Here is a 27842-nt window from a genome sequence, read left to right as displayed (position 1 = left end):
CGGCTAACTTCCGAGGCAGACGCGGAAGTGCAGGGAGGCACCGGGAGCCGGGTTTGGTTGCAGGATTTGCGGCCGAGCCCTGCGCCTCGTGAATGTTCTAGAGAGGTCGATTCCTAGCGGCCGGCTTCCACCAGCCCAGACCAGACGTAGCCGGCGCTAGGGGCCACTCCTCGGCCGAGGAGCTGATGCCGGCCGCTCCCTGGAGCCCCCGTAGCGGGGCCGGACCATGAGCCTGCTGGGCGGCCTGGCCTCCTCGCCGCGGGCCCCGCTGCAGTCCAGCAAGGCCAGGATGAAAAAGCTCCCGAAGAAGAGCCAGAACGAGAAGTACCGGCTCAAGTACCTGCGGCTGCGCAAAGCGGCCAAAGCCACGGTGTTTGTGAGTGTGACCGGCGCTCAGCCCTTCTCAGCCTCGAGCCTCTCCTAACTCGCGAAATCTTTCCCCGAGCTGTTCCCCTTCCCAGAGTGACAGTATTAATATAGTGTTAGGTTTTACATTGTACATTACTTCTTGTTAGCCTCATGCCTTGGACAGATTACGTAATTCCTGTAATCGTGTTTCCTCATCTGCAAATGAGAGCTAATAACTGCCTTGCAGACTTAATGAAGATTAAATGAGGAAAGTAAAGCGCTCGGTACCTAGAAGCTGTGCTAATAAGTTTTAGTCATTATCGTTATTACCGCCGAACTCTTGGAAATGCCTTTGAGCCTCCAGAGAAACCTGAGAATGAGGCGCTATTTTTAAAGTAGCAGCACTTAAGCCCCGAGAGATGATTTGCTCGAGGGCACTATGTCAGCGCCGTGGCTCCAACTCAAACACCTGATTCTAGTTTCTTTAGTACTTCCATTACGCAGCCTGTTTCCCAAGCACCCTGCTTACCCATAACTGACCCCTTTCACGAACAGGCACATGAAGCTTTCAGTAATCCCCCCTTCTAACCTCTTTTGAGTCTTCCCGATCCTTTATTGTAGAGGCACTGGATTTACTGAATGAATGAAATGGTTTTCCAGCCACAACCAAGTGTTATAATATTCTGGCTTGCTCAAGCTCACCTCAATGCTTGGAAATAGCAGGTGTCTCAAATATCTCCCCACATCTGAATCACCACTACCTTACCTCTTCTTCTACCAAAAGCTAGAACATCCCTCAGCTTTTTTGGAAGCATAAGGAAAGATTTGGAAATCAGAGCATTCATTCCGAAAACATTTATTTGGCACTTGCCATGTACACTGGAGAGAAGTAAGAAAAGCAGAAGTAAGAGGATTTAGTATCTAATTATGTTACCTTTCTTTTATTCCCTAAATGTCAAAGGTACCTAAAGCTTGGCACCTATGTTGTTAGGATACTGGTTCCACCAAGTCTATGCAGAAGGTTTTGTGAAGGAAAAGGATATTGTTTTGATCATTCAAAGTTTGAGGTCCCAACTATGGAGCATCCAGATTAGAGCAGTCCCCTCAGGACTCATGCTTGGGAACTAGATTGAATCGTCAGTAAAGAAAGCTGATGCTTGAATACACATAAATAGGTTATGAAATTTAAGAATTTTATAGACTAGACTAGATTTTGTTCCATCTATATTTTCTCTTTAAGGTTCATACTACATGGGATGCTTTGGGTTAGGTTCGCTTTGTAAGCTCCCCAAGAGTCAAGGCACTTGGGAATGGACCTTCCGCATATTTACAAGGGTTGAGTTTAAGCATCTATGATTTGAGCAGTATACCCTTTTCTTTGCTAAAGGCTACCCTAATTAAGGTGACCATATGTCCTGGTTTGCCTAGGACAGCCCTACTACTTTGCCATATTGTTCTGGCAAAATCATTAATAGCTCCCCCTTTTCACACAAAGGTGCACCAGTTTCTATAAATTATCTAATTACTCTGCCCACATTAGAACTTGACCCTACCTTTACTTATAGGTTTGTCTACAGTTTCTCTGCAAGGTAGACTAGCACTTCCTTCTCACCCAGCAACACAGACTTCTTTGGTTTGGAATATAGCTCCTCTTCTCAGCATAATACTTTGATCTTTTATTCATTTTGTGTGACTATATTCAAAATTTTCTTCAAGGAAAATGCTGCTATTTGTGATGAAATTGCTCGTCTTGAGGAAAAATTTCTTAAAGCTAAAGAAGAAAGACGGTGAGCTGGTTCATTTTGTGTTCAGAATTACATTTTTTGGTGATTGATACGCTGTTTCTGCTCCTATGAATTTTCCTCCATCGGGATTTTTGTGCTTTGCACAGCCCACTGGCCACTAATCTGGTACAAAGTCACAACCTATGGTATTGGTTCCTGTTTACCCAGGTCGTGTTGGACCGTGATGATGAAACAGCTCTATTCATCTCTCTTGCCACATCTTATCAGTAATTTTATTATAACTCTGCAGTTATAAAAGCCAAGGAATAAAAGAAACTGCATTTCATTCTACATATATTTATTCCATATGTAGTACTCCGTGAGTACATGTACATGTGCAGTTCATGGTATGTGCCCTTCAGAAGCCTAACACCTTCCAACATCCAGTTAGAAGAGCTCTCCAGATGCAAAAGAGATACGCTATAATCCTTTATCCTCAGCTTCTTGAAGTAGTATTCTCTGGAGCTTCGTTTTTCCCGGGGTCCAATAAGAACCTTATTTTTGTGAATGCAATAATCTTTGTATATAGTTCTGGCTTTTCCCAGTACTTGAATAAAATATGGAATTGTGATAAAACAGAAGCTCATACTTCTGCTCCCTTTTCTTCCCGACCTCAGGTACTTGCTAAAGAAGCTCCTTCAGCTCCAGGCTCTAACTGAAGGGGAAGCACAGGTTGCAGCTCCTTCCCACAGCTCCAGTTTGCCCCTGACTTACGGTGTGGCCAGCTCTGTGGGAACTATCCAGGGAGCTGGGCCGCTTTCTGGGCCTAGCACTGGAGCTGAGGAACCATTTGGAAAGAAATCCAAGAAGGAGAAAAAAGAAAAAGGCAAAGAGAACAACAAACTGGAAGGTACCTTGGGGAGAGGATATCAGTTGCCCCAGTGGCTCAACGACTAATGACGAAGACCTGGTACTAACTGGTAGACACTCGGCCACAGAGATGACTTAAACTCTCACCTGGTCCTTAAGCAGCCCTGGTAGCCCTTGAAAACCAAGTGTCTTAAAGCCACTCCAGGTGGAGGAATTGCAGTTAGACCTGGTTAAACGTGATGGGAGCAGGCCAAGGCCTCCCCCTTCTCCTACACACCCGACTCTCTGGGTGCCTTCAGTTCATTCTTTCCTAGAGGCAGGGAAATGGGCTTGGTGGCCTTTTGAGCACACAGATGACTTGGGAAATTGCTGACCTTATAAATGAAGTCAGAGGCCTTAAAAAGTGTAAGGCTTTTAGATACTAAGCACTGATACCAAACTTGGTTACTGCCAGGTGGGTGGGTTAGAAGAATACTCGGGGCTTTGGGGAAAAGTCCCATGTGCCCATTCAGGGAGTGTGTATAACCAGGATTGGCTTATTGCTCTTAGCATCGTGCAGAGTTTTCCCTTCCCCTCAACACTGGGAAGGGCCTAAAGTGGGTGACCCTAGATTTGCGTTTCAGTTCTGAAGAAAACATCCAAGAAAAAGAAAATGGAGACAGGTGCTCGCAAGCTGGTTCAGCCCATTGCCCTGGATCCCTCAGGACGGCCTGTGTTCCCCATCGGACTGGGGGGTCTAACAGTATATAGCCTGGGGGAGGTGAGTGAGACCAGCGATAAAGAGAGAGGAGAATCAGAAATACGGGAGTGGGGTTGAGCCTTCCCTCCCTGTTCCCGTTAGCAGCAGCCCCTTGCTGATCCAGACTAACCCCAGAAAATCTCCAGTCCCTAGGAAACCAGGTCAGTTTTGTCTGCTACACATCCTATGCTCTTTCTCTCTCTGATTTGAGTCACTCTTTGCAGCCCCAAGGTGGTTCTAAAGGCTACCACAGTACCCTGGACTTCTACATTCTCTGGTGACCTCAGTGGCGGGTTGGGGGTATCTTTTTTTATAGATCATCACCGACCGACCTGGCTTCCATGACGAGGGCGCCATCTACCCTGTGGGCTACTGCAGCACTCGGGTGTACGCCAGCATGAAGAGCCCAGACCAGCAGTGTCTGTACACCTGTCAGATCAAGGACGGTGGCACACAGCCTCAGGTACCCACTCTAAGAATAACTGCTGGTTTTCTTCTTTTTTTTTTTTGAGAACCTTCTCTGTGACACGCACTTAATATATATTATCTATTGAGACACTTTACAAGGTAGATAGTGTGTAAGATGCAGAAAGTGATTGGCCCTGAGTCACACCTCTGCTAATAAGTGATTTGAGCTGGGATGTGAATCTGCATTTGTGTGATTGTCCTACTGACACCCATTCCCTTGAACCGTGCTGGTGTTAATGTCAATATGGTGACCGCATGAGGCCTGATCAAGCTGCTAATTTGTAAAGTGCAGCCCTACATTCAGGGAAGATTAGTTTGACACTCTGCCAACTCAGGTGGGACCAAGATGGAGGTAGCAGAGAAACTGCATATTAGTTTCTGACTGCACGTACTCTTGAGGACCTGGGAGACCTGAATCCTAGTCATATTAAGTATCTTTGTTCATCCTTCTCGGTGCTGTGGTTCAAGACAATTCACTTTCCCAGTCTCCTCTGATCATTGGGGGAAAATAGACCATTTTCAGAGTTTCAGGCTTCACTGTCTGATGATGTTACAGATCGCTAGAAAATGGGGTGGAAGGAGATAGAAGCAAGGGAAGGAACCTTTGAGCAGAAGCTGAGGGCCTGCCTGACACTTGTGGACAGTATTGCGTCACTCCTATCCTGGTTAGAACGCTGTCGGATGCAGCTGAGAGTTCGGATGACCTTGGCCATGCAGCATTTCTCTTTAGAAAGTGCTCTAACAGACAGTCTCGATATTGTAGCAATCATTATAACAAATCTATATGTTCAAGGAAGATCTAATCAAAATCCTAATAGAATGTAAATGGTAATTGACAAGCTGGTCCTTAATTTCCTCTGAAAGACAAATTGCTAAAATATTTTTTTAAAAAAAAGTCTTTGGGGTTTTTTTTGTTTCCTTTATTGAGCCACTAACCCATCCAGACATTATTTTCAGGTACATTATTTTCAGGTACAAAGCTTTAATTTTTTTCCCCTAACATCAAGTGACACATTTAGTATATACTAAATACATATAATACTTGAGTATGTTTCCAGACGATTCTGTTTCATCTATTTGTCTATAAATGCCAGTATGACTTTTAATTGCTTTAGCTTTATAAAATGTTTTATACTATAAATATGTTTAAAAAATATTGAACAATATATTTATAATCCTAGGGTGAGGTGAAATGGTTTTCCTTAGCAAGATGTGAAAAGTAGGAGCCATAATGGAAAGTAGTAACAGATTTGACTATTAAAAATTTAAACACTTCTGAATGACCAAAACCACCATAATCAAAGTTAAAAGCGACAAACAAGAAGAAAATATGACACAGTGGATTAATATCCAGATAAAGTGCTCTTGTGGTCTAAGATAAAAAAGCAGTCAGATAAAACAGGCATTTCACAGAAACAGTGCAGATGGTCGATGAGAGCAGACCTTACTAGTAGTTAGGGAGACGCAAATAAAACAGAAAGATCTTATTTTTTCTCATAGGCAAATATAAGATAGATAATAGCAGATGTTGGCCAGCATGTAGGAAAATAAGTACAAATGGCATTAGAAGGAGGGAAAATTTGTAAAGTTCCTTTTTTTGGAAGGCGGCTGGGCAGTATCAACAATTTTAATGTGTGACTCCTTTGATCCAGAATACTTCTAGATATTCTAGTATGTCTTAGAGAAATGTGCGAATGTGAACAAAAGAATTACGTACAACAATGTAATTGTGGCATTGTTTGCAATAGCAAGAAGTTAAAAGTAGCCTAAATACCCACCAATAGGAAAATGGTTAAAAATTAAGATATATCCACCTTGTGTAATATTATACGGCAGTTAAAAGAATGAAGTAGGGAAAGATCCCCAAACCAAAATACTACATTTTGGCCTTTTAATTGCTCTTTGCTCAAATAGAATATATAGTTTACACACAATATAAAAAATTGGAATTGGCATGATCAATACCAAATAGAAGAGCAATCCTGAAATATTTAAAGATAATTGTTTACGGTTTTTTCATGAATTAGCTGAGAAATCAGTATAAACCATCACAATGTTAAACTTGCAACATGTCACTGAAGTAACAAAACCATTGACTAAAACTACTCTCAAGATAATTTATTACTGACAAAATTGAAAGAGCTCTAAAATTGACACAGGAAAATTGAATCAAATGAAATAACCACAGAAGAAAACTAACAGCAGTAGAAACTGTACTCAGTAAGGTTTGCTTTTGGATTCTAAAAAAATGATCAATAATGCACATCACTGGGGGGAAAAAGAAAAAATATATATATATAGAAAATAAATGAATTCTGTGTGGAATAATTTTATTAAACATTGAAAAACTGGAAACTGCTTAACTGAACTTTATAGAAAACTGGTTAAGGAATTTAAATGACTAAAGAGAAGCTGTTACAGAAATTTTTTTTTTTTTTTTGCAAAAAGTCGTGAACTTTATAGAAAATTGGTCAAGGAATTAAGTTGGGTAGATAGCACTTGTTACAATAATGCTTTCTTGGCAGAAATTCCTCAGTATCAGTATAATTTTGATTTAACAGTTTCTTTTTATAAATAGGATATTTTACAACTCAAAAAGTAAAGTGAAATGGCGATTTGCAGTCAAAACGGCCTATACTCTTCCTAGGCGTTATAAAGTAAATCTAAGATTATGTGGAGAATTATTTCATTTGTTTTTAAAATGCCATTTGTGTTTATACTTATAAATGTAAGTAAGTGGATAAGAAAGCATCTGGAAAGGTATATAAGAAATTAAGTGTTGGCCTCTGGAGAGGAGTCAAGCAAAGAGTACACAATTAAACAGTCAAAAGACTTGCTCTGTTTTCTTGGCTTGGAATTTCTAACAGCCCTCCAGGAAGGGTACCCACCTCCTACCTGGTATACTCAGCTTCAGGTTCCAGAGTGAAGAAAGAGTAATAGCAGTAGTGTGACTCTCTCTCCCCGCTTCTCCTTCAAGACTGACCTCGTTGCCCCTTTGTATTTCTCAGTTTGAAATTGTTCCTGAAGATGACCCCCAGAATGCCATTGCCAGCTCTTCTGCAGACGCCTGTCATGCAGAACTGCTCGAGACCATAAGTGCTGCTATGTAAGTTGACCAACAGCTTGGAGACAGGCTAAAAAGATCACTTTGGGTACACTGAGGCCTTCTCTCTTGCTTTTAATGAGTAGAGATCCCTTATTTTATAGAAAGCTATCCTGTGTCCTTTGAATGTCTTAGCAGCTACCGTCTCCAGAGTATCCAAGTGAGGAAAGCTTATTCCATGTGTTCATACCCACATTCTCATCTCCCTCTCAGCTCTCAAGCTAAAATTCTCCCTCTCCTGTTTAGGGGGAAACTAATGCCCAACGTGCATCCATCTGGAGCTGACTTTTTTGGGTTTTCTCATCCAGCCATCCACAACCTGATCCAGAGTTGTCCAGGAGCTCGAAAATGCGTCAAGTAAGTGGGGTCAAATCCATTCCCTTGAAAGAAGCCCCAGGGACCAGGTGGGCCAGGGACCTAAGCTGGCGGTCACTGCTCTGCTCATTCATCTATTTAATGAGCTGCTTCTGTGCACAAGGCACAGTATTGGTCCTCTGCGGCCCCTGGACGGCGAGCAGGAGCCAGTACCCCACTGTACTGAAGTTCTTATCGTCTGTGTGCACCATGACAGCAAATGGATTGGGAAGTCCTGCAGAGTAAGTGTCACTAAAGAAGCCTGTCTGTGTGCTTTTCATTTTTGGTTAGTTCATATGTTTTTCAGATATATATGGCAGAGACCTAAAGAAAAAAATACCTCATCCCTTTGAAGGGAAGAATGGGTTGTATGGCCAACAGACAACTCAGTAATGATCCCTTTGGTCCTGCAGTTACCAGTGGGTGAAGTTCGACGTGTGCAAACCTGGAGACAGTCTGCCGCCCCAAGGACAGCTAGAGAATGATGCAGCTACAAGCTTTGAAGCCTTTCAGAGACAGACCTTCCATAAAGATCATAATGATCCCATTCTACAAGGTATCTTTTATTTTTTCCCTTCTGCTTCGAAAATTGACCATTTTTAGGCAACCCTCCCCTCTTCATCCATCGCTGAGTATCCCATATCTGGGCAGTGAGTGATAGAAGCTTTCCCTGCTCTGGCCATGGGCAGCCCTCGCAGAAGTCACAAGGAGTGGCTGAGATCATGGTGAGGCAGGGCTCACCGAGAAACTAGGGCATCTCATTTTCTAACCTAAATAAGACCTAAGCAGAATACAAGGGAAAGTTTACTGTGGGACTGAAATTTCAGATGTAGTAAAGGGGATCAGGTCATGGCCTTGGTCCTGCCTATGTTCCATGGATTCCCTTCCACAAATGAGTGGAGTGATCAGGGGATCCGGCATAGGAGTCATATAGGGAGAGCTCTGGACTAGAAATAAGAAGATAGTATTAACTTCTCTGTCTCTGCCTACTATGCTGTGTAACCCTAGGCAAGTCACTTGATCTATTTCAGCCAGTTTTTTTCTTCTTTTTTAATATTTTATTGAAGTATAGCTGATTAACAATGTTGTGTTAATTTCTGCTGTACAGCAGCGATTCAGTTATACACATATGTATTTTTTCATATTCTTTTCCATTATGTTTTATCACAGGATATTGAATATAGTTCCGTGCTATACAGTAGGACCTTGTTGTTCATCCATCCTGTATATACTAGTTTGCATCTGCTAGTCCCAAACTCCCAATCCTTCCCTCCCCCTTGGCAACCACAGGTCTATTCTCTATGTCCGTGAGTCTTTGTTTCAGATAGGTTCATTTGTGTCATATTTTATATTCCACATATAAGTGATATCACATGGTATTTGTCTCTTTCTTACTTCGCTTAGTGTGATAATCTCTGTCCATCCATGTTGCTGCAAATGGCATTATTTCATTCTTTTTTATGGCTAATATTCCTGTGTGTGTGTGTATGTGTATATGCCACATCTTCTTTATTAATTCATCTGTCCATGGCTTGGCTTTTGCAAATAGTGCTGCTGTGAACATAGGGGTGCATGTATCTTTTCGGGTTATAGTTTTGTCTGGGTAAATGCCCAGGAGTGGGATTGCTGGGTCATATGATAATTCTATTTTTAGTTTTTTAAGGAACCTCCATACTGTTCTCTATGGTGGCTATATCAATTTACATTCCCCCAACAGTGCAAGAGGGTTCCCTTTTTTCCATATCCTCTCCATTATTTATTGTTTGTATATTTTTTGATGATCCATTCTGACTGGTGTGAAGTGATACCTCATTGTAGTTTCGATTTGAATTTAATGATTAGTGATGTTGAGCATCTTTTCATGTGCCTCTTGGCCATCTGTATGTCTTCTTTGGAGAAATGTCTATTTAGGTCTTTGGCCCATTTTTTGATTGGGTTTTTTTTTTTGTTTTTGAGTTGTATGAGCTGTTTGTATATTTTGGAACCTAAGCCCTTGTCAGTCGCATCATTTGCAAATATGTTCTCCCAGTCCGTAGGTTGTCTTTTCATTTTGTTTATGGTTTCCTTTGCTGTGTAAAAACTTATGTTTGATTAGGTCCCATTTGTTTATTTTTGCTTTCATTTCTATTGTCTTGGGAGACTGACCTAAGAAAACATTGGTACGATTTATGTCCGAGAATGTTTTGCCTATGTTCTCTTCTAGGAGTTTTATGGTGTCATGTCTTATAATAAGTCTTAAAGCCATTTTGAGTTTATTTTTGTATGTGGTGTGAGGGTGTGTTGTAACTTCACTGATTTACATATGGCTGTCCAATTTTTCCAGTACCACTTGCTGTATTTCAGCCACAGTTTTCTTCATTGTAAAAGTAAGTATCTGTCCTGTCTTACCAAACAAGGGCAGAACTGGGCTGACACATGCAAAAGAGTTGAAAGAATTAAAAGGACACGTATGTGTCTGGTCAAGCCAGTCTCCTGAGATTCCCAGGCAGCAGTGGAACTTGAGGAATTTTTTTTTCTCCAGGATCCTTGGACCTCCCAGAGCTTCAGCCTACAGCCTTTGTGTCTTCTTATCAACGCATGTTCCTGACACATGAACCCTTGGTAGATACTCACCTACAGCACTTGAAGTCTCCGTCGCAGTGTAGCCCAACTCAGTCTTCAGATTGAACAGGAAGGGATCAATGACCACATCATTTTCATCAGGATGGATTTTTTATCTTAAACTAAAACTTAAGACTATATGGAAGAAGGCAGCGACTCAAGTGAAGAAGATAGTAAATTAACACATTTTGTCGCGGAGGTTCCCATGGTGACAGCTTTCCTGGGAAAAACTTCAGCTGCTTTATTTTTAGTAATAAATTTTTCTTGACAGTTCTGCTTATTTTCATCTTGTTGTAATCAGGATATAATCTTTTGGCTTAGCTCTGCCTGAGGTAAACTTAAGTCCTTTGTAAACCAGAGGGAGAGATGGCTGCTGACTCATGAGGACGGTAGTAAGATTCTGACAACCTTGCACCCTTGATTCTGATCTAGGTCAGTGAATACTAAGTCGCAGCCCCTACAACCAGCTGCTGCTTTGTTTTCATGTCAGCGTCACCACAGTGAAATCCTGCTTATCCCCAAGCTGCAAGGCCCAGTCCCAGGCCCACTGTTCATCTTTTTCACATTTCACAAGGGGATCAAAAAATCCTCTCTAACCCTTCCTGCATTCCCTTTGTGGCTCCTTATTGGAGAATGTGCTTTTAGCTAAGCCACATGATAACACACATTTAGATAGAACGTGATTGGTTCCCATCCTCCGTAACAGACTCACCCCAACAGTTCGTTAGTCGTGTAATGATGTAATTCCGCATTCTGTATAACTGAATTTTTTGGACTCTGCTTACAGCATTAAGGTAGAGGCATACCACAACACCTAATCCCAGCCAGGACAACTCCACGGTGCCTTGTGGGATGCTTCGCTGCCCACCCAGCCCGGCCTGGAATGGGAAGGAACAAAAGGACCCCGGAAGTAGAAGAATGGGGAAGGCGGTGAGAACTGGATTGTCACTGTGCTACCGTCCATAGCTGCTAACGGGGGAGGAAACAAATGGGCCTAGCATCTTACAGGACTATATCTGGATGGCAGAGGGAGGGATCTGATGCAGCATTTAGAGCACATCACACTGGCCACTGCAAAGTATCAGAAACTAAAGTAACTAACACTAATTTTATGATTCTTATTTATAGTCTTACAAGTTTGTATAGCTTTTACAGTGCAAAAACAATAGTAAAATTTGGATAATAGCAAATCAGGGATAGAAAGGAGATTACTCAAAACTGTTAATGTTTTTCTTTTTTCTTTTTTTCTCTACATAAGGTGCCTGAAGCCATTTGCACTTACACAGAAATGGTATATGCTGCTTTTATCACATAACCAATATCTTTCCATTCTGTTACAGCCTGAGTTAATCACAGGTTCAAAGTGAGCGTCATTCTAAGAAGGACATTAAAAAAAATTTATGTAAGTTAGTGCACGGTTTTCCTTTAATTAAAGTATTCATTTTGTAGCTTTCCTAGAACAGTGTTTTTCAAACTACAAATCTCAACACACTAGTTGTTCTTAAACTTAGGCAATCAAGACCCACATCTTTTAAAATTAAATTAGAAGACAATTAGAACATATTGGAATGCATCGCACGTCAAAGGTTGAAACTGGTTTCAACTATAGTGTGTATATAGGCGTTTATACACCATTCACACAATACATATGGGGACACATGGAATGATGTAAAGTGTTTTTACTATGGATCATCATTTTAAGTAGCTTGAAAAACACTGCCCTAGCTGGCATACTTAAAAAGTCTTTTCATCTGTTGGATTGTTGAAGATAGTTTGACACATCCAATGTCAGTGAAAATGAGGGAGAAAATGGGACTGTGCCTTGGTGGAAATGTAAACTGTTGAACCCTTTGGGAGGGTTAAGCTATAGGTGTCAAAATGTTAAACATATTTATCCTTAAACCCATTATTCCATATTCAGGACCCTAAGGAATTAAGTGCGGGATGGTGTTTGCACGTAACAGTTATCACAGTATTTGTTTAAAACCCTCTATGTCCACTGATGGCAAATTGGTTAAAGAAAATATGGAGCTCCCACAAACTGAAACAAACTAAATCTGTTTTCACTTTACATAGGAAAATTATTTCTCTAGAATAAGTCAGAAACGCAGATTACAAAATAATATACTGTGTAGTAGTATGTAAAACGTGACCTAAACAAATCAGGTGATGTTCACCAAGATATTAAGTGTCTCCAAATGATGAATTTTGTGGTGATTTTTACTTATGTATACTTTTCTTTAGCATCCAAGTCTTCTTAGTGATTATGAATTCGATTTTTTCAAATAGTAAAAAGTTATTTTCATTTGGGAAAGAAACTGAATTCCCACAGAATGTTTTAAATTATTCAACCATTAAAAATAAACTTTCATATGACTTTTCATTAAGATATCCACCACCTAAACCTAACGTTTTACACTGTGTGCCCTAGCTTACTGGGGGTGAAGGGAACCTGGGCCTGGAGCGCTTAACTGTTTATAGCTTCTTCCAAGTTAGAACGGCCGCCACGCGACGCGCCTGAGTGCTGCGGTGAGGAGGAGTGGACAGTACATTCGCTTTTCCGCAGGAGTCTGTTACTGGGTCCGTGGTTCCTGTTAGGCCAGATGAGTAAGAGGCCAAGGTTTGGGTGTTAGGAGCCAGCTGTGCGCTGGGAAGTCCTTGAAGGAGCAGAGTTCCTTGCAAGCTGCGTAGCTGTTTCGCTTTTTACTAAGATCCTGGCACTGACGATGCATTCCTGCTCTTCAGTTACACCAGGACCCCTTGGGGGACAGGTATGGAGAGAGTGATGCTTATGCTTTCGTTCTCATTTTTCACATTAAGGGAATGGAAACTACCCACAGATAAGTCTCACTCCTTTCTCAGGTTCAGGGGACAATTTGCAAGCCCGTTCATAACCCAGTTTTGACTAGAGAGGAATGTGTACACGTGACTAATGATTATACTTTTATTTCCAGCTTCTTAGAGATTACAGACAATTGTCAAGTGCCTTTAACTGTTCTTAATCAACCAATAAACAGCATTATGATTCTTAATAGTATACACAAAAGCCCTCTTTCACATTTGCCCCATCTAGATTATTTTTCTAAATGCTTATCCTGTAGCTTTACTTTCAGCCTCACGTTGTTCCTCCATCTGGATTGTCCTTTTCATAGTTAAACCTCTTACCTTTAAAGAGCCTGATATCTCTGTTTGCTTCTCAATGACCTCTGCGGTCACATGGCCTCCCCATGGGCTGCTCCAGCTCGCCTTTCTCTTCCCTCCTTGAGGCCGTCCCTTAGCGCCTCCCAAAATGCCTGCACGTGATTCTGGTTTCTTTCTGTTAAATATTCACATTATCATTATTTAGACTAAAGGAATAGAATTGTTTTCAGCTTGGAACAAAATAGGGCTGAAATCAGTTCTCTGAAAGATTGTTGTGTAGTGGAAGAAACATTTCAGTTCCACATGAGGAAAAACTGTTGGGAAGTTTAGAAGGGAAACTTTAGACAGAAATTTGATAACCACCTCTCATATTTTATGGAAAAAAACATAAATGCTAGCCGGCCTGCATGGCCTTAAAATCTCTTCCGACCCCGAGTTGCCAGCCTGGAGGTAAGGGGACAAAAGTGTTAAAGACATTTCACTCCCAGTAATAAGGGAAGCGAGCGACATTGGGATTCAAGTTGTTTGTAGTTTGGAATTATTCTAATACAGATACCTGGCCCAACTGCAGGACAAAAGACAAGCGTTTCATTTGCCTACCAGCTCTGGCATCTCAGAATATGGAAACAGCCATGTGCTAGCCGGGCGCTGTCAATGAGGCAGTTCTATTCATTTCCATTAAAAAGCAACAGCTGTCATTTAAACTCCTAAATGCCCAAATCTAAAGGATCCACACTTACGTCTAAGATGTGATCATACTGCAACGGAATCATTTAGCAACCTTGCTGCGATACCCGGGAATCCGGTTTGTAATGAAAGCAGTGAAGGGAGGAGCTGGCAGGGCGCTGGTGGGGTGGTACAGGGGACACCGCTTATATTCACAAGGCCATGTGGTCCACGCATAGCGAACAGCAACCAGGCTGTTGTGACAAGACTTGACATTCAGGGCCAGCGTCTGGGCGGAGAAAGTGTCCATGGGAGCCGGAAGCCACTTGCACTGATGGTCACTGCAACAGGAGATCTAACAGGAGAGTCATAAACAGGAACGGTGAGGTCAGGAGGATATGCCAAGAGGCGGGACTGCTCTTCAGACAGACAGAAAGAGGAGAAGCGGCCACTCGCAGCCACAGACACATTTCCTACAGTGACCAGAACAAACCTGAGTCCAGGCTGGGTCTGGTCAGCACAGCCACAGATCCATAGTAAAAGTTCACGTGCTAAAATAAATAGCTTAAATCCATGAGTAAAACATTAAATGACTGAGGGAGACAAGGCAGCGTAGTCATGAAACATTCAGGGAAGGCTCCCCTGAACAACCTTCCTGTGATCCTCCGGCCAAACAGCAAAGCAGGCAGGAATTTGGGTGAAGCGAGCCACCGCTGTGCTGCTCTCTGGCTCCCAAAGGAGCTGGGGAATGAAGAAGGGGCACAAAGGAACTTTGGATGGTAAGCTGTTCTCAAGTCAGAAAACAATCTATCTGGTGAAGGGAGCATAAAATACCCAGTTCCCAAGGTTCAATTCTGTCCTGGTCCCAGCTAAGATTCCAGGTCCAGACGATGGGCAGGCTGCCAGCTGTTGACTAGAGAGGAGAACTCAGAACACAGAGGCTCCTTGGAGCTAGGATTCACCTAAAACCCAGCATGCAAAGAAGCTAGGTGGAGTAGGTGCTGAGGAAGCACCTGAGGCAGGTGGATGCTCTGGTTAGGATTCCAGAGGAGGAACAGTCCTAGATGAACGCCTGTGTACAGTTTGTCTTCTACATTCTTTCATCCCCCCTCCAATGCCCTCTTTTCACTCACCGCCCGCCACAGCCTAACGACTTCGGGGCTCCCAAAGACACTCATATAAATGCTCCACCTGGGAATGCCTCCACCGCCAACCCCGACCTTAGAAGACTTCTAAAGAAGCTGTTTAATCAATAGCCCCAGTTCCACAGAGGAATGATCCTCACCAGGTATTAGAAGCGAGTACAGAGTTCCGTTACAGTAATTCGTACTAAGTTGCAAATCACCAAGCTTCAACCTCTTAAAGGAGAGACTCAAAAGAAAATCAGAATTTAGGATAGTGTGACAAAGAAAAGATGTCTACGGGTGAGGGAAACATTCTGGAGCGAGGGTCCTTTCAATAGATGTCCACAGATAAAGCCACGGGCCCTCTCCCACGCAAAGATGGCTGCTCTGGGAGGGAAAACGCAAAAGGAGTATCATTTCAATGTGGGCACGTCTTCCCTTCCTTGGTGGTCCCATCAAAATTGCCTCTAAGTGAATGAATCAGTAGCTGCTTTTTTGTTGCTCTGAGATAAACCCAGCCCCTGACCAACCAAAACCTGCCTCGCAGTCATGTGATAATTAGAGGTGGGCCTCGGCGTGGAGGATATCCCGCCCCCCCACCCCCACAGGATGAACCCCTACTGTTTCTGCAGTTCTCACCTCAAATATCTTGTTGTGCCTCTGCACCTGGATTGGCTGGGAATATGTGAGGTTCAGCAGCCCCATGTCGCCCAGGAGTTCTATCTTCTGAGGCAGTGGTCCTTGAAAGGTCAACTTTGCCCCATAAGCCACGGCACGGGCCCCCAGGTGCAGCCTGTAGGCCACCGTCTGCTTATCTCGAGGGTGTGTGCTACAGGATAAAGAAGAGGTAGACAACTTTGGGTTTGGGCTCAACAATAATCACATTTTTTAAAAAAGGAAATCTTATACAAAGCACCCCTTAAGAAGGTGAGAATAAAGTTGACTGAATCTAATAGCCAGTGATCTGTGGCGAGTCAGCCTAAGAGAAATGGTGAGTTGTAACCACAGATGGGGCTCTGGGCCTTCTATGGGTCGGAAACCTTGAAATAACCGAGGACTTGGAAGGAAAGAATAAAGGGAGAGAAGGAGGGAGGGAGGGAGGTAGGGCAGGTATTGGAACTAACCTAGGAGAGCTCTCGTAAGACTGCTGCAACCACTGAAAAGTCCTGTGTTTCATCTGAATCAGCTGTTCATTACTTGGTCCCCTCTAGGTTTATTTGTTCATTCAATAAACATTCATTCATTCAAAACTAAATAAATATCCCTAGTGGTCCAGTGGTTAAGACTGCACTCCCAATGCAGGGGGCCCGGGTTTGATCCCTGGTCAGGGAACTAAGATCCCACATACTACAGCTAAGCCCGCATGCTGCAACTACCAGGCCCACGCATGCTCTAGAGCCCATGCACCACAACTAGAGAAGCCCCCGTGCCGCAACAAAGACCCAGCGCAGCTGAAATAAATAAGAAAGAAATGTTCATTCAGGCTCCTACTATAATCCAGACACTCTGTGTTGGGCTCCATTTCACACTGAAATCCCCTGGTATCCTACAGCTAGCGGGTGGTAATCATAGGGGCTGTTAACATCGGGGTAGTCATCCAGATAGTCCCCCTCTGAGTCCACGGTAGAATTCCATTTCCTGCTCTCGCTGAAGACAGGCATGGCCATGGGATTTGCTTTGGCCAGTGCAATGTGAGCAGAAGTGACTTACGTTGCTTTGGGTGGAAGCATTTAATTGCCAACGTGAAACCGTAGGTGCATGTGGAAGCACAGATCACCCTGGAGCCTCTGTCGCTCTGGATCTGTGAATGACGATGAGAGCAAAGCCTCTCTGTTGACCTTATTTGGACATGGAGTGTGAACACGAAATAAGGTTCCGTGGCATCAAGGCACTGGGATGGTGAGGGGTTTTGGTTACTGCAGCACATCCCATGTGAATGATTGATAAATCATGCTTCCAATGTCCAATCCTCAGGCCCCCTCACAAGTGAACATCAGAGTGAAGGCCACAGACAAAGAACGTATATTATTGTTCAAACAAAGCCCAAGAAGCACCCACCTGCCAAAAGGCGAATTCCTATCACAGAGATCCACAGCTACAGCCATGAAAGTGTTGGGCATCCTTAGGTTAGGGACATAGCCAAAGTCTGCCGTTTGATGCCAACGGATCTCGGGAAGCCCATCATTTGGGGTTGCACCAGACAAATATGAAGATAACTAGAAAGTAGACATTGTGCATCAGCATTTTATTTCACCAGAAACCTATACTGCAATAAAGCTGGAAAAACATTAAACATTTTTAAAAAGAAAGCTACACTGGAGTCTTCCACAAGAAGACCCTGCTTCTGCTTCACTGACCCCCGTGCTCATCCAACACGTACTTACGGAGCCTCTCACCCTTGTGGCTGAACCTCTCATCCCCCTCGCCACAATGAAACTCTGCCACCCCTCTCAGCAAGAGGTGGAGTCTCTCTCTCCTCTCGCTGAACCTGGGCTAAGCCTGTGATTTGCTGACAAACAGTTTAGCAGAGGTGATGGTGTGCAGCTTCTGAGGCTTTGCCTCAAGGGCCCTTGCCTTCAGATTTCATTTTCTTGGAACCCTGAGATGGCCATGTAACAAAAGTCCAGCTACCCTGCTGGAGAAATGTGGAGAAAGCAGCCTTGGAAACTGGAAGGTCATGAGGAGAGAGGTGTTAATATCCCAGCCGTCCCAGCTGAGGGGCCAATCATGTGAATTCTAGATCCTTCAGTTCAAACTGCAGCCACATGAGCAAGCCTGGCTGAAGTTACAGAGCAGAGATGAGCCACCCCAGCTGAGCCCTGCCTGCCTGGCCAACCCACGGAATCAGGAGCAAACACGTGGCTGATGTGGTAAGCCCCGAACTTCTGAGGTAGCTTGTTACAAAGCAGTAGGTCCGTCACTGACAACTCTGTGTACAACACAGGGCAAAGCACTGTAGGGAAGCAGGGAGGAATCTGCCCTTGAGTGCGTGGCAGATTGCATCAAGGACCCCAGTTCTTCACACCTTCCAAGAGCCACACCCTCCTGCCATATGGCTCTGTGGTTTCTCCCACTAAGAGAAGGAGTACATTTCCCCACTTGATTCTTATTAAAATCTCTTATGCAAATTAGCTTTAACATATGAAATGATAAAAGGCGCTGAAGCTGCACAATGAAACGTCATGCAAACTAGAAAATGGCAATAAAAAGATCCAGTAAGTGACCCTACTTCTTCCCACACAACAGCCATAAGAAGAGTGAAAGTGGAGCCATGTTCACCAACCAGCGCCATGAGGAGGATCATGGCAACAAAGTCTAGGGTGAGTTACTAACCTGAAGCGCTGCGGGAGAAATGCTACCAACAGCCACTCAAGCCTAGGAAGTTGTCTCAAAATGGCAGTTTGCTGAGAATGGCTGCAGTAATTCTCCACTATTTCATCGGCTGCACTACTACACACTGGCCTCATGGGGGCACCAGCAGACTCCACACGCGCATGAAATTCCTGAGATAAAGCAGGGCACTTGCTCAGTCTCCTGCAGTGATTAGTAGCAATACTAATCACTGCTAAAGAAGGCATATAATAGCCAAAGAATATAAAACTGGGCACATTTGGAGGACTTTACAATAGCATCTGCAGTCTGCAGTGTGTTCCACTGTTCCTCCAAAACCCTTTTTAAAAAGCACACTCCTAGGGACTCCAGTCCCTCAACTCCGGCTCCTTTTTCTCTCTCCCCGGGCCTCCGCTCACCTCTCTACTCAGACACAGGTGTCTAGCCCTGCTCTCTCCACGGAGTTCGTGTCCTGCCTCTAACTGTGCTCTAGTTACTGCCACCACCGTTTCACACTCGGCCCTTCCATTAAGTCAATTCATCTTCCTTTACACAACAACTGTCCCTCCAGATTTTCTGACTTCTCTCATTAATAATAATAAACACTGACATTTTCTAGCTTGTGCCAGGCTTTACATGGACTAACTCATTTAATACTTAAAATAACAAAAAGGTTCAAGATCTTGTTCAAAATCACATAGCTAAAGAAGCCAGAGCTGGGATTCGAATCCCCAGACCATGCTCTGAGCCATTATGTTGACGAATTTACCATTTCCCTTTGAAGTTAAACATTTATATTTATATTCCCAGTTTTCCACAAACAACCAACCAACATACTGTTGTTGATGATGATAAAGTTGACACCCAAGGCTAAGGGACTTCCACTAAACCGCACGCACAAGTGCAAGGACCAGGTCTCTCTGCTTCATGGTATATTTCTAGTACCTCACACAGTTCATGGCATGTAATAAGCATTTAAACGTATTTTTGGCTTGAATCGGTTGAAGTCACATTCAAATCACCATGTGCACAGGCTGAGAGACAAAAAAATAGTTTCCACCAACAGTAATACAGAACTGGTGACAGGAGTTGCTATTTTGAAAATAATGAGCAGAATATTCTCATTCAAAGTCAAAACAAATGTTAGAAAGAAGAAAGAAATGATTGTAAAGTAATTATAAGTGGAAAGAAGGTCTATAAAAATCTTTATCCAAAAAAAGGTACATGAAATGGGATGAGGTAGAGGAACAGGAGGATGGTGAGAGGAGAGCATCTGGGGGACACTCAGAGGCGGACGCCTGGAAGTAGGTGCGTCCAACTCAAACATTAAAGCCTATTTTGTGTTTATGCTGTGAGGTGGGCCTCGTTTTTTTGGTTTGTTTTTGTTTTTGGTGTTTGGTTTGCAGCACACGGGCCTCTCACTGTTGTGGCCTCTCCCATTGTGGAGCACAGGCTCTGGACGCACAGGCTCAGCAGCCATGGCTCACGGGCCCAGCCGCTCCGCGGCATGTGGGATCTTCCCGGACCAGGGCATGAACCTGGGCCTCATTTTTATAACACCTTACTTGTTTAATTCCTATGTCCTAGACAAGTCAGAACTACTACCCTGCTAAGACGTCTAGGTCTCGGAGGGGTCACGTGAACAGGTGAGGCAAGGCAATTATGAACTTGGTTAAATATGTTTATTCCTTTTAGACAAGGCTGAGAGCAGAATCTTTCTGACGAGGTACCACTAACTGAAAGTATGGTTTCTCTTGATATACTTTTTCATTTGTGTGTCGGGATATATTTAATGAGTGCCGACCAATTAGGTCGTACTGGGGCTATAAATGTGATCCAGGAAAATGTGGTCATGTGCACAAAGTACATACAAGTAAAAAGGGGAAGTGAAGGGTACTAAGCAGTCACCCATATGGGGACAGACTCTGGGTAGTCGCAGAAGGCTTCCTAACTGATATCCAGGCTAACGGATGATAAAAGTTAGGAAAGTGTGGGAAAAAAAGATTATTCCAGGCAGAGAGCATGTGCAGTGGGCTGGGAGTGAGTGAAAGAGCGCGGTTCATTCTCAGAGGTGGGAGGGATAACAGCAAGTTCGGGAAGGTGTGGGGAGGTGGACACTGTCATACATGGTTGCTAAGAGTATAAATATACAAATTGATACATTTCCACAGAAAAATTTAAGGACATGTTCAAAGCCTTAAAAAGTGTGCAATTTAACCTAGTATTTTCATTTCTGGGAATTTATCTGATGGAAATAATTAAGCATGTGTGCAAGGATTTAGCTACAAGGAAAATAAACACGCCACTGCTTATAAAGGCAAAACGTTTAAAGCAACCTAAGAGCCTATCTATGGAAGACTAGTAATTACAATACAACCATATTTCTGAACACCCTCCAATCATTATAAATTGTGCTGAAGATTAAAATTTATTGGCATGAAAAATGTTCACAATATGACCTTAAGAGAAAAAGCGAGATATGATACAGTATTATGGTATGGATCCTATTTCAAAAATATATGAGCAGAAAAGGTCTGCTTATTTCTGGATTGTGGAATTATAAGTGTTTTTAGCTTCTTTTTTTTTTTTTGCCTTTCTCTTTAATATTTCTTTAATGAACATGTAATGCTTTTTAATAAGAAGAAATATTGGTTACTTATTAACTTTTTTTAAGATGTAATTGTCCCATCAATAAACTGAGATGAATTAAGTTACATTCAGTTCTTGACCAGCAGGCAAGCTAGGAGGGCAAAAAAAGGAAGACGGATTCCAGGGAAGAGATCTCAACAGCACCTCCCCACACCAAAGCCCATGAACCCTCTTCCTCTCAGCACGTACCTGGACAAATCCAAATGGGAAGAAGCGCTCTGTCTGCCCCTGGGAGCCATCGTGGAAGGTTTGGCGCCAGTCTTCAATGAGTGCAGGGAACGTACAATTGTACAGGTCCCTGTTAAAGTTTGCATTGGACTCCCCTAAAAAGAGTCCAAATTGTGAGAAGAGTTTGGGGTAGATGCAAAGGCAGCCACACACTGCTCCCCAACCTCCATGCATGCCCTTAGGTAGCGGGCCTTCCTGTGGTCTCCCTGGACTGGCCTTGTGCTTGCTCTGGCCAATGGGGCATCAGCAAACACGATGCAAGCAGAGGCTTGAAAAGCAATTCAGCTCTGTGGTTTGTTCTCTCCTGATACACTTGGAACCCTGACACTGCCATGTAAATGATAAATTAAGTCTGAACTAGCTTTGCTGAAGGATGAGAGGCCACGTGAGAACCAGGAGGCCCTGGCAGACAGACAGCCCCAGTCAACAGGCATGAGGGAGGGGCCAGGCTAGGTCATCCAGCCACCAGACAACCTGCCAGGTGGCCAAAGGCACGTAAGAGATCCCGGCAGAAATCAGCCAAGGCAGCCCAGACAGAAAAACTACCCTGCTAACCCAGAGAATAGTGAGCTCGCTAACATTATTACTGTCGGAAGCCACTACGTTCTGGGGTGGTTTCTTGTGCAGCAACAGCTAACTGATACAATGGAAAACCAGCAAACTGAACACTCACCCTGGTACCATATCACCCCTTTCAGAGTCATATTACGGAGCGGATGGATCATGGCATTCCAGAGAACAGAGTATTCACTGGGACCAGTTTCAAGATCAGATGGCATGAACCTGAAATCAGTAAGACACACAAGTGTCAAGAGAGAGCCAATGACTGATCACATGACGATCCCTGAGCTGGGCATCTATCCAGCTTCACTCGGGGCAAGCTACTGATGAAAGCAACACAGAGTTCAATTCAACCACTCTGTTTCCATGAAAACATGAGGACAGTCTCCAAATTTCACTCCAGGTTCTTCCCAGAATCACTGTCGTCAGTCAGCTTTCTGTGAGTTCAGACGGGGCCACCCCGGTTTCCATCTAGTGATTAAGACCAGGGAGGAGGAGCGTTTTAATGAGTCTATTGCACAGGCAATAAGTTTATTTAACTAGTACTCAGTGGGTGGACACTGAGATTGCGTTAAGCTCTTTGCTTTTATAAGCAATGCCATGATTATCTTCCTTAGAGCTAAATCACTGCATATAGTCTTCATTATTTCCTTAAGATAAATTCCCAGAAATGAGATTGCCAGGTCCAAAGGGGACATTTTCTTAAGACTTTGAACATGTCCCTAAATTGTCTCTGTGCAATACTTGTATGAATTTACACTTGCAACAGCTGCATATGAGAATGGCCACTTCCCCTTGCTATTGTCCCTGCCACGTCCCCAGAGACCTGGGAAGCCTGGCTTTAGATTCCTCCAACTCTACCGAAGGCAAGTCTTTCTGTTCCAAAACTGGATAACTTCACTCCACAACAGGCAGGCCTTTACCCAAGATATACCAAGAGCTCAAGTCCATGCTCTTCCCAGAACTGACGGGACAAGGTCTGTGAAAGCAGTTCACGTATTGTTCATCTCTGTTTTAACATTAGTGTCAAGATGTTATTAACCAGCCTTTTCTCTCCCTTCCCCCACCCCCAAATATTCTTCCTGATCCAGCTCTTCCTGAGCGTGCTTTCACCATCAGTCTTCTAATACACTTCTCTGATTACATGGGTACTTGTTCTTCCAAACTGTTAGACTGTGTTTATTCTCACAGGCAACACAGCACAGTGGTTAAGAGCACAGACATTGACACCAGACTTTATCATTTACTAGTCGTGTCCACAAGCAAGTCACTAAACCTCTCTCAGACTTAGTACCTTTTTCCATCATATGTTAATAGTATCCACTTCAAGACAGTGTTGTATTAAGTGAATTAATATATATAAAGTGCTTACAACAGTATCCAGCATTTAGAAAGCCTCTGTTAAGTATTAGCTATCACTATCATTAAGGAAAAGGGTCATAATTACTTCCTGACGGATTCTCAGATGATTGTGGTGCTGATGACAGTGAAAATAATACCTGAATAAGTTACATACATTTAATACATATTCGTACATTCAACACATTCTTGACTCCCCAAAGGAGACCATGATCTTTCTCTCTTACAAAATTTCCTGGCTGGCTTTCTCCCAGACCAGAGGATGCTTTCTTACCCTTGCCTTGGGACCCCACAGGCTTTCAGTGACCTTTCAGATGACCAGGCTTCAATGGGCGTCCCGGCCCACGAGGAGGAGATCAGCCCCACGGGATACCGCAGAGTGTCATGCAGGTAACGCCCAAAGAGCCAGCACACTGCTGACATGCACGTGAAATTGCCGTGGCCCAAGTTCTCTGTTCGGAGAAACAGTTAAACAGTCACGGAAAGTGTAGATGGATAGGGATCGCAGCTCCTAGGCGGGTCTAGGCGAGAGGAATGGGTGTGGCTCAGGCTTTGCATTTCTTTCTGAGACTTTCCAAGAGTGGGATAAGATTGAGAGGCAGCTGTCTCACTAGCAGAAAGCCAAAGGCTCTCTGGCCAGGCAAGCAGGCATCCCCCCGCTTCCCCACCATGTGCAGGGCCCTGAGAATCTAGGAAGATTAATACTCCTCTGCAATAGGTGAGGGGCAGAAAGGCTGCTGGCCCCCATTCCACCCTCACCTACGTGTTCCTCTTTCCCAGCATCCATCCCCACTTAGCTCTGTGGAAGGGAACAAGCAAGCATGGGGCAATGTCGAGAAGAAAGGTATATTTTTTCTGGGTAGTTTTATACCCAATTTTATAGCTATGGTAATGAAAACAAGAACAAACAAGTGATGGGGAGTTTGGCCAAAAGGGAAAGTAACAGAAACCAAAACCAGTGTATGTTCAGCATCGGGACTTCCCCGGTGGTCCAGTGGTAAAGAATCCGCCTTCCAATGCAGGGGACGGAAGTTTGATCCCTGGTCAGGGAACTAAGATCCCACATGCAGCGGGGCAACTAAGCCCACGTGCCACAACTACTGAGCTCGCGTGCCTCAACTAGAGAGGCTGTGTGCCACAAACTACGGAGCCCACGTGCCCTGGAGCCTGCGTGCCACAACTAGAGAGAGAAAACCCACACGCCACAACTAGAGAGAAGCCCGCATGGAACAATGAAAGATCCCGCATGCCACAACTAAGACCCAACAAATAAATAAATCTTTTAAAAATAAATAAATGTTCAGCATCATCTAGCTCATTCGTCCATACAGCCCTGTAACCAACACAGACCAGAAGAGGCAATTTCCATGTTAGAAGAAGGCTGGTGAAGAGGGGAACGTGAACACACGCAGCTGCTGGGATCAATCCAATCCAACAGCTGTTAAAGAACCACTATGTGTAAACCACTGGCCTGGCACGTGAAAGATCAAAACTCAATACAGTTCGGCTCTCAAAATGCGGATAGCGTAACAGTAGGAATTGAAATCAGTTTCAAATCAGTTAAAATGGATTGAGCGCCTGCCAGGTGCCACGCGCGCTTCTAGATGATAGGGGTATTATAATTAAAGGGACATGGAGAGACATGGAACCTCTCCTCAGAGGTCTTATATTCTACAGAATAAGACAAATATTCAGCTGAGTAAAACAGATGGCAAAATATGGTTTAGTGCTTTAAGAGGTATAAACAAGTGTTAAGGGGTTTTAACAGCAAAAGAAAGAATATGAAATGAAAGGCAGATCATTAAATGACAGGTGAGGGCGGACTTCCTTCCCTGTGCTCCGGGCATACTCTGTGCCCGGTGTTTCCCTCACCCCACTAAACCATTAGGACTTCTATATTCTCCATGTCTGGCACCCAGTGCAGAGTCAGTGAATGTTCGTTGGCTGGTGCTGGGTAGCTGTGGGCAGCTGGAATAAAGGTGACTCACTGATGGGCAGGTAGAGGGAAGAGGTAATTAAGTGGGAAGGGGAGGGAGGTCGGGCGGCCTTGAAAGACAGGAGTCCAGGAAGTAGAGCTAGCATTCTAGGCAGAAGAAACAGTATGTACAAAGGCACGTAAAACTGGACAGTTTTTAAAGTATTTGCCTAGAGCATAGATTACAAAAGGAGAATGGTATAAGATAAAACTGGAGGGGAGGGCTTCCCTGGTGGCGCAGTGGTTGGGAGTCTGCCTCCCGATGCAGGGGACGCGGGTTCGTGCCCCGGTCCGGGAGGATCCCACATGCCACGGAGCGGCTGGGCCCGTGAGCCGTGGCCGCTGAGCCTGCGCGTTCGGAGCCTGTGCTCTGCAACGGGAGAGGCCACAGCAGTGAGAGGCCCGCGTACCGCAAAAAAAAAAAAAAAAAAAACTGGAGGGGAGGCTAGAGGCACATCTTGGAGTAAAGGAAATGGAAAGCCACTTGAAAATGCGTGAGAATGAGAATGTGTGGTGGGCAGCACAGCCCCCAGAGGTCTCCAGAGTCCAATGCCTGGAACCTGTGAATGAACCTTATGTGGCTAAAGGGACATCGCAGGTGTTTTCAAGAGTAAGGACTAGAGAGGGGGCGATTGTCCTGAATTATCCAGATAGGGCCAAGCTAATTACAGGAGTCTTTAAAATCAGAGACCCTTCCCAGCTGCAGTCAGAGATATGAAGGCAGTAGAAGAGGCTGCAGAGACTGGAAATGTGAGAGGGGCTTGACCTGCTAGGCTCTTCCCCACACACCTGCGTGGCCTCACCTCTGTCAGGTTATTACGAAAACGCTGCCTTTCTCAGCTGGGACCTCCGTGGCCACTCTAAGTGGGAAACCATTACCCCATCCCAGCCCCAGCAGTACTGCCCCCCTTCCCTGATGTATTTTATGTACTTATTTCTGTCTCAGCAAGCACTACCATCTAACCTATCCCTTGATGCTCAAAAATTTGAGTCTCTGAGTTCAGAGAGTGCAATGGAGCCGACAGCAAGGTATAATACCTTATCCAAATCTAATTGATTCCTGAGTTTTGGATGACATGCATTAAGAGTTCACGGACCAAAGGATTCACTAAAAAATTCACCCAAATCTATTCAGTTCCTGAGTTCTTAAAGGGAAAGTTCTGACAGTGTGATACGGAATAGTATCAATACTTTGTATATAATTTACAAATTGTATTATTCATTTTCTGTATTCCCTCACTAGACTGTGAGCTCCATCCAGGAGACCAGGCGTGCCTGCCTGCTTTATTCTCTGCTATACCCCCAGCACTTAGAATAGCGCCTAGCTCATAGTGGGCATCCGAATATTGGCTGAATGAATTAATACTTGAAAATGTAGGAGCAACTGAGGTTACCAAGGTAAAGCACATACAGGTGAAAGAGAAAACGGACCAGAAAGAGCACAAGGGACCACGTCTGGAGGAAGGGACTGAAGAAAGCAAAGAAACAGGCAGGGAGAGGACAGAGAGGGAGAACGAAGGAAAGGAAGTACCAAGCAAGCTCAGAGGAAGGCGCAGCTTCTAAAAACAGCAGTCAGCAGTGCCGATGCTACGGGGTGTCCAGAGTGCATTGTAGAAGAACAGCAGTAACCTTGGGGGAACCGGTTGTTGACCTGGACGCAGAAGCCAGATTATAAAGGGTTAAAGAGTGAACACGTTGGAAGGCAATGAAAAGAATGAAAAGGTGTTCTAAAAAGGTTTAACAGAGCAAAGGAGAGAGGTGAGGTACCAGGAGAAGGGTGTGCGTTATGCTTTGTTTCCCTTGGTTTTGTTAGAATAAAAGAAAAGCAGAGCTCTGAGGGCGGGGACTGTGTCTGCCCCAATCACAGCTGCACCCTCGGGGTCTAGATCAGAGCCTGACGCAGAGCAGCCTGAACTAAAGATTTCGTGCAGACTGGACAGTGGGGTAAAAGGACAGAGCCTGAGGGATGAGAGGAGGCCCTGGAGAAGGTCAGAGCCCGCATCAGAGGCAGGCCTGAAAGGAAAGAGTCAGCTGTGTTCAGACACAGAAACAAAGGAAGAAAGAGAAGAGGAGAAGAGAGCGTCAGGCGCTGAAGAGATGCGGGCGGAGCTCGTGCTGAGTGGCCTCAATGGGACCAACGAAGTTGGAGGAAGAGCCATCTCCTCAGAGCAAGGGGGCAAGATTCACTGTGGAGTCTTGGGAAGAAATGTATGAAACAGGTACCGTCAGGAATGGGGGAGGGGTCAGTAAGAATGAACAAAAGGATGAAATAGATCAGAACCAAATTCAGGATCACAGATTGCAAGCAGGGCACCAGCCCCTCACAGAAGAGATGGCACACGTTCCAGCAATCACTTACCCAAGGTGGGCTTGGACCATTGCAAATCAACCTTGGCAAGGTCCTCCAGCTCCTGCTGAGCCTGGGTGAGAGACACGGAGAGGATGTGGACAGACTGATAGGCAGCTGTGTTCGACAGCTCGCTTGTGGCATTAAATATCTGGAAAAGAAGCAGGAACGTCATTTCTTACACCAACCTAGTGGATGGTCAATGATGCTACTGCCTCCTGGTAAACACTGCCAACCCTCCGAGCTCCTTCTGAG

At 44.2% G+C, this 27842-nt stretch overlaps 2 protein-coding genes across 4 annotated transcripts in view; one reads left to right on the top strand and one right to left on the bottom strand.

Moving 5' to 3' along the window:
* The first annotated feature begins 26 nt into the window (after positions 1–26).
* Positions 27–12193, top strand: TBRG1 (transforming growth factor beta regulator 1). The gene is made up of 9 exons (XM_082844281.1): positions 27–376; positions 2065–2135; positions 2750–2982; positions 3566–3702; positions 3998–4144; positions 7158–7255; positions 7499–7609; positions 8020–8162; positions 10128–12193. Exons 1-9 carry the CDS (start codon positions 227–229, stop codon positions 10271–10273), a joined length of 1236 nt encoding a protein of 411 aa, XP_082700407.1. The 5' UTR covers positions 27–226; the 3' UTR covers positions 10274–12193.
* Positions 12194–13154: 961 nt separating this feature from the next.
* Positions 13155–27842, bottom strand: part of SIAE (sialic acid acetylesterase) — a 35697-nt gene continuing 21009 nt past the window's right edge. For all 3 annotated transcript variants that reach the window (XM_082845616.1, XM_082845617.1, XM_082845618.1), the window contains 7 exons: positions 27600–27738; positions 23540–23717; positions 22019–22128; positions 21307–21440; positions 17197–17354; positions 15778–15967; positions 13155–14369 (listed from right to left, as the gene is read on the bottom strand). In XM_082845616.1, the coding sequence (XP_082701742.1) occupies positions 14118–14369; positions 15778–15967; positions 17197–17354; positions 21307–21440; positions 22019–22128; positions 23540–23717; positions 27600–27738 (1161 nt within the window). In that variant the 3' untranslated portion in view covers positions 13155–14117. The remainder of the gene's footprint in view (positions 14370–15777; positions 15968–17196; positions 17355–21306; positions 21441–22018; positions 22129–23539; positions 23718–27599; positions 27739–27842) is intronic.

Source organism: Leucopleurus acutus (genome assembly GCF_964270905.1).
Source record: "Leucopleurus acutus genome assembly, chromosome: 8".
NCBI classification, from domain to species: domain Eukaryota; kingdom Metazoa; phylum Chordata; class Mammalia; order Artiodactyla; family Delphinidae; genus Leucopleurus; species Leucopleurus acutus.
The sequence above is the reverse complement of the archived record's forward strand: the minus strand, read 5'-3'. Positions and strand labels throughout refer to the sequence as shown.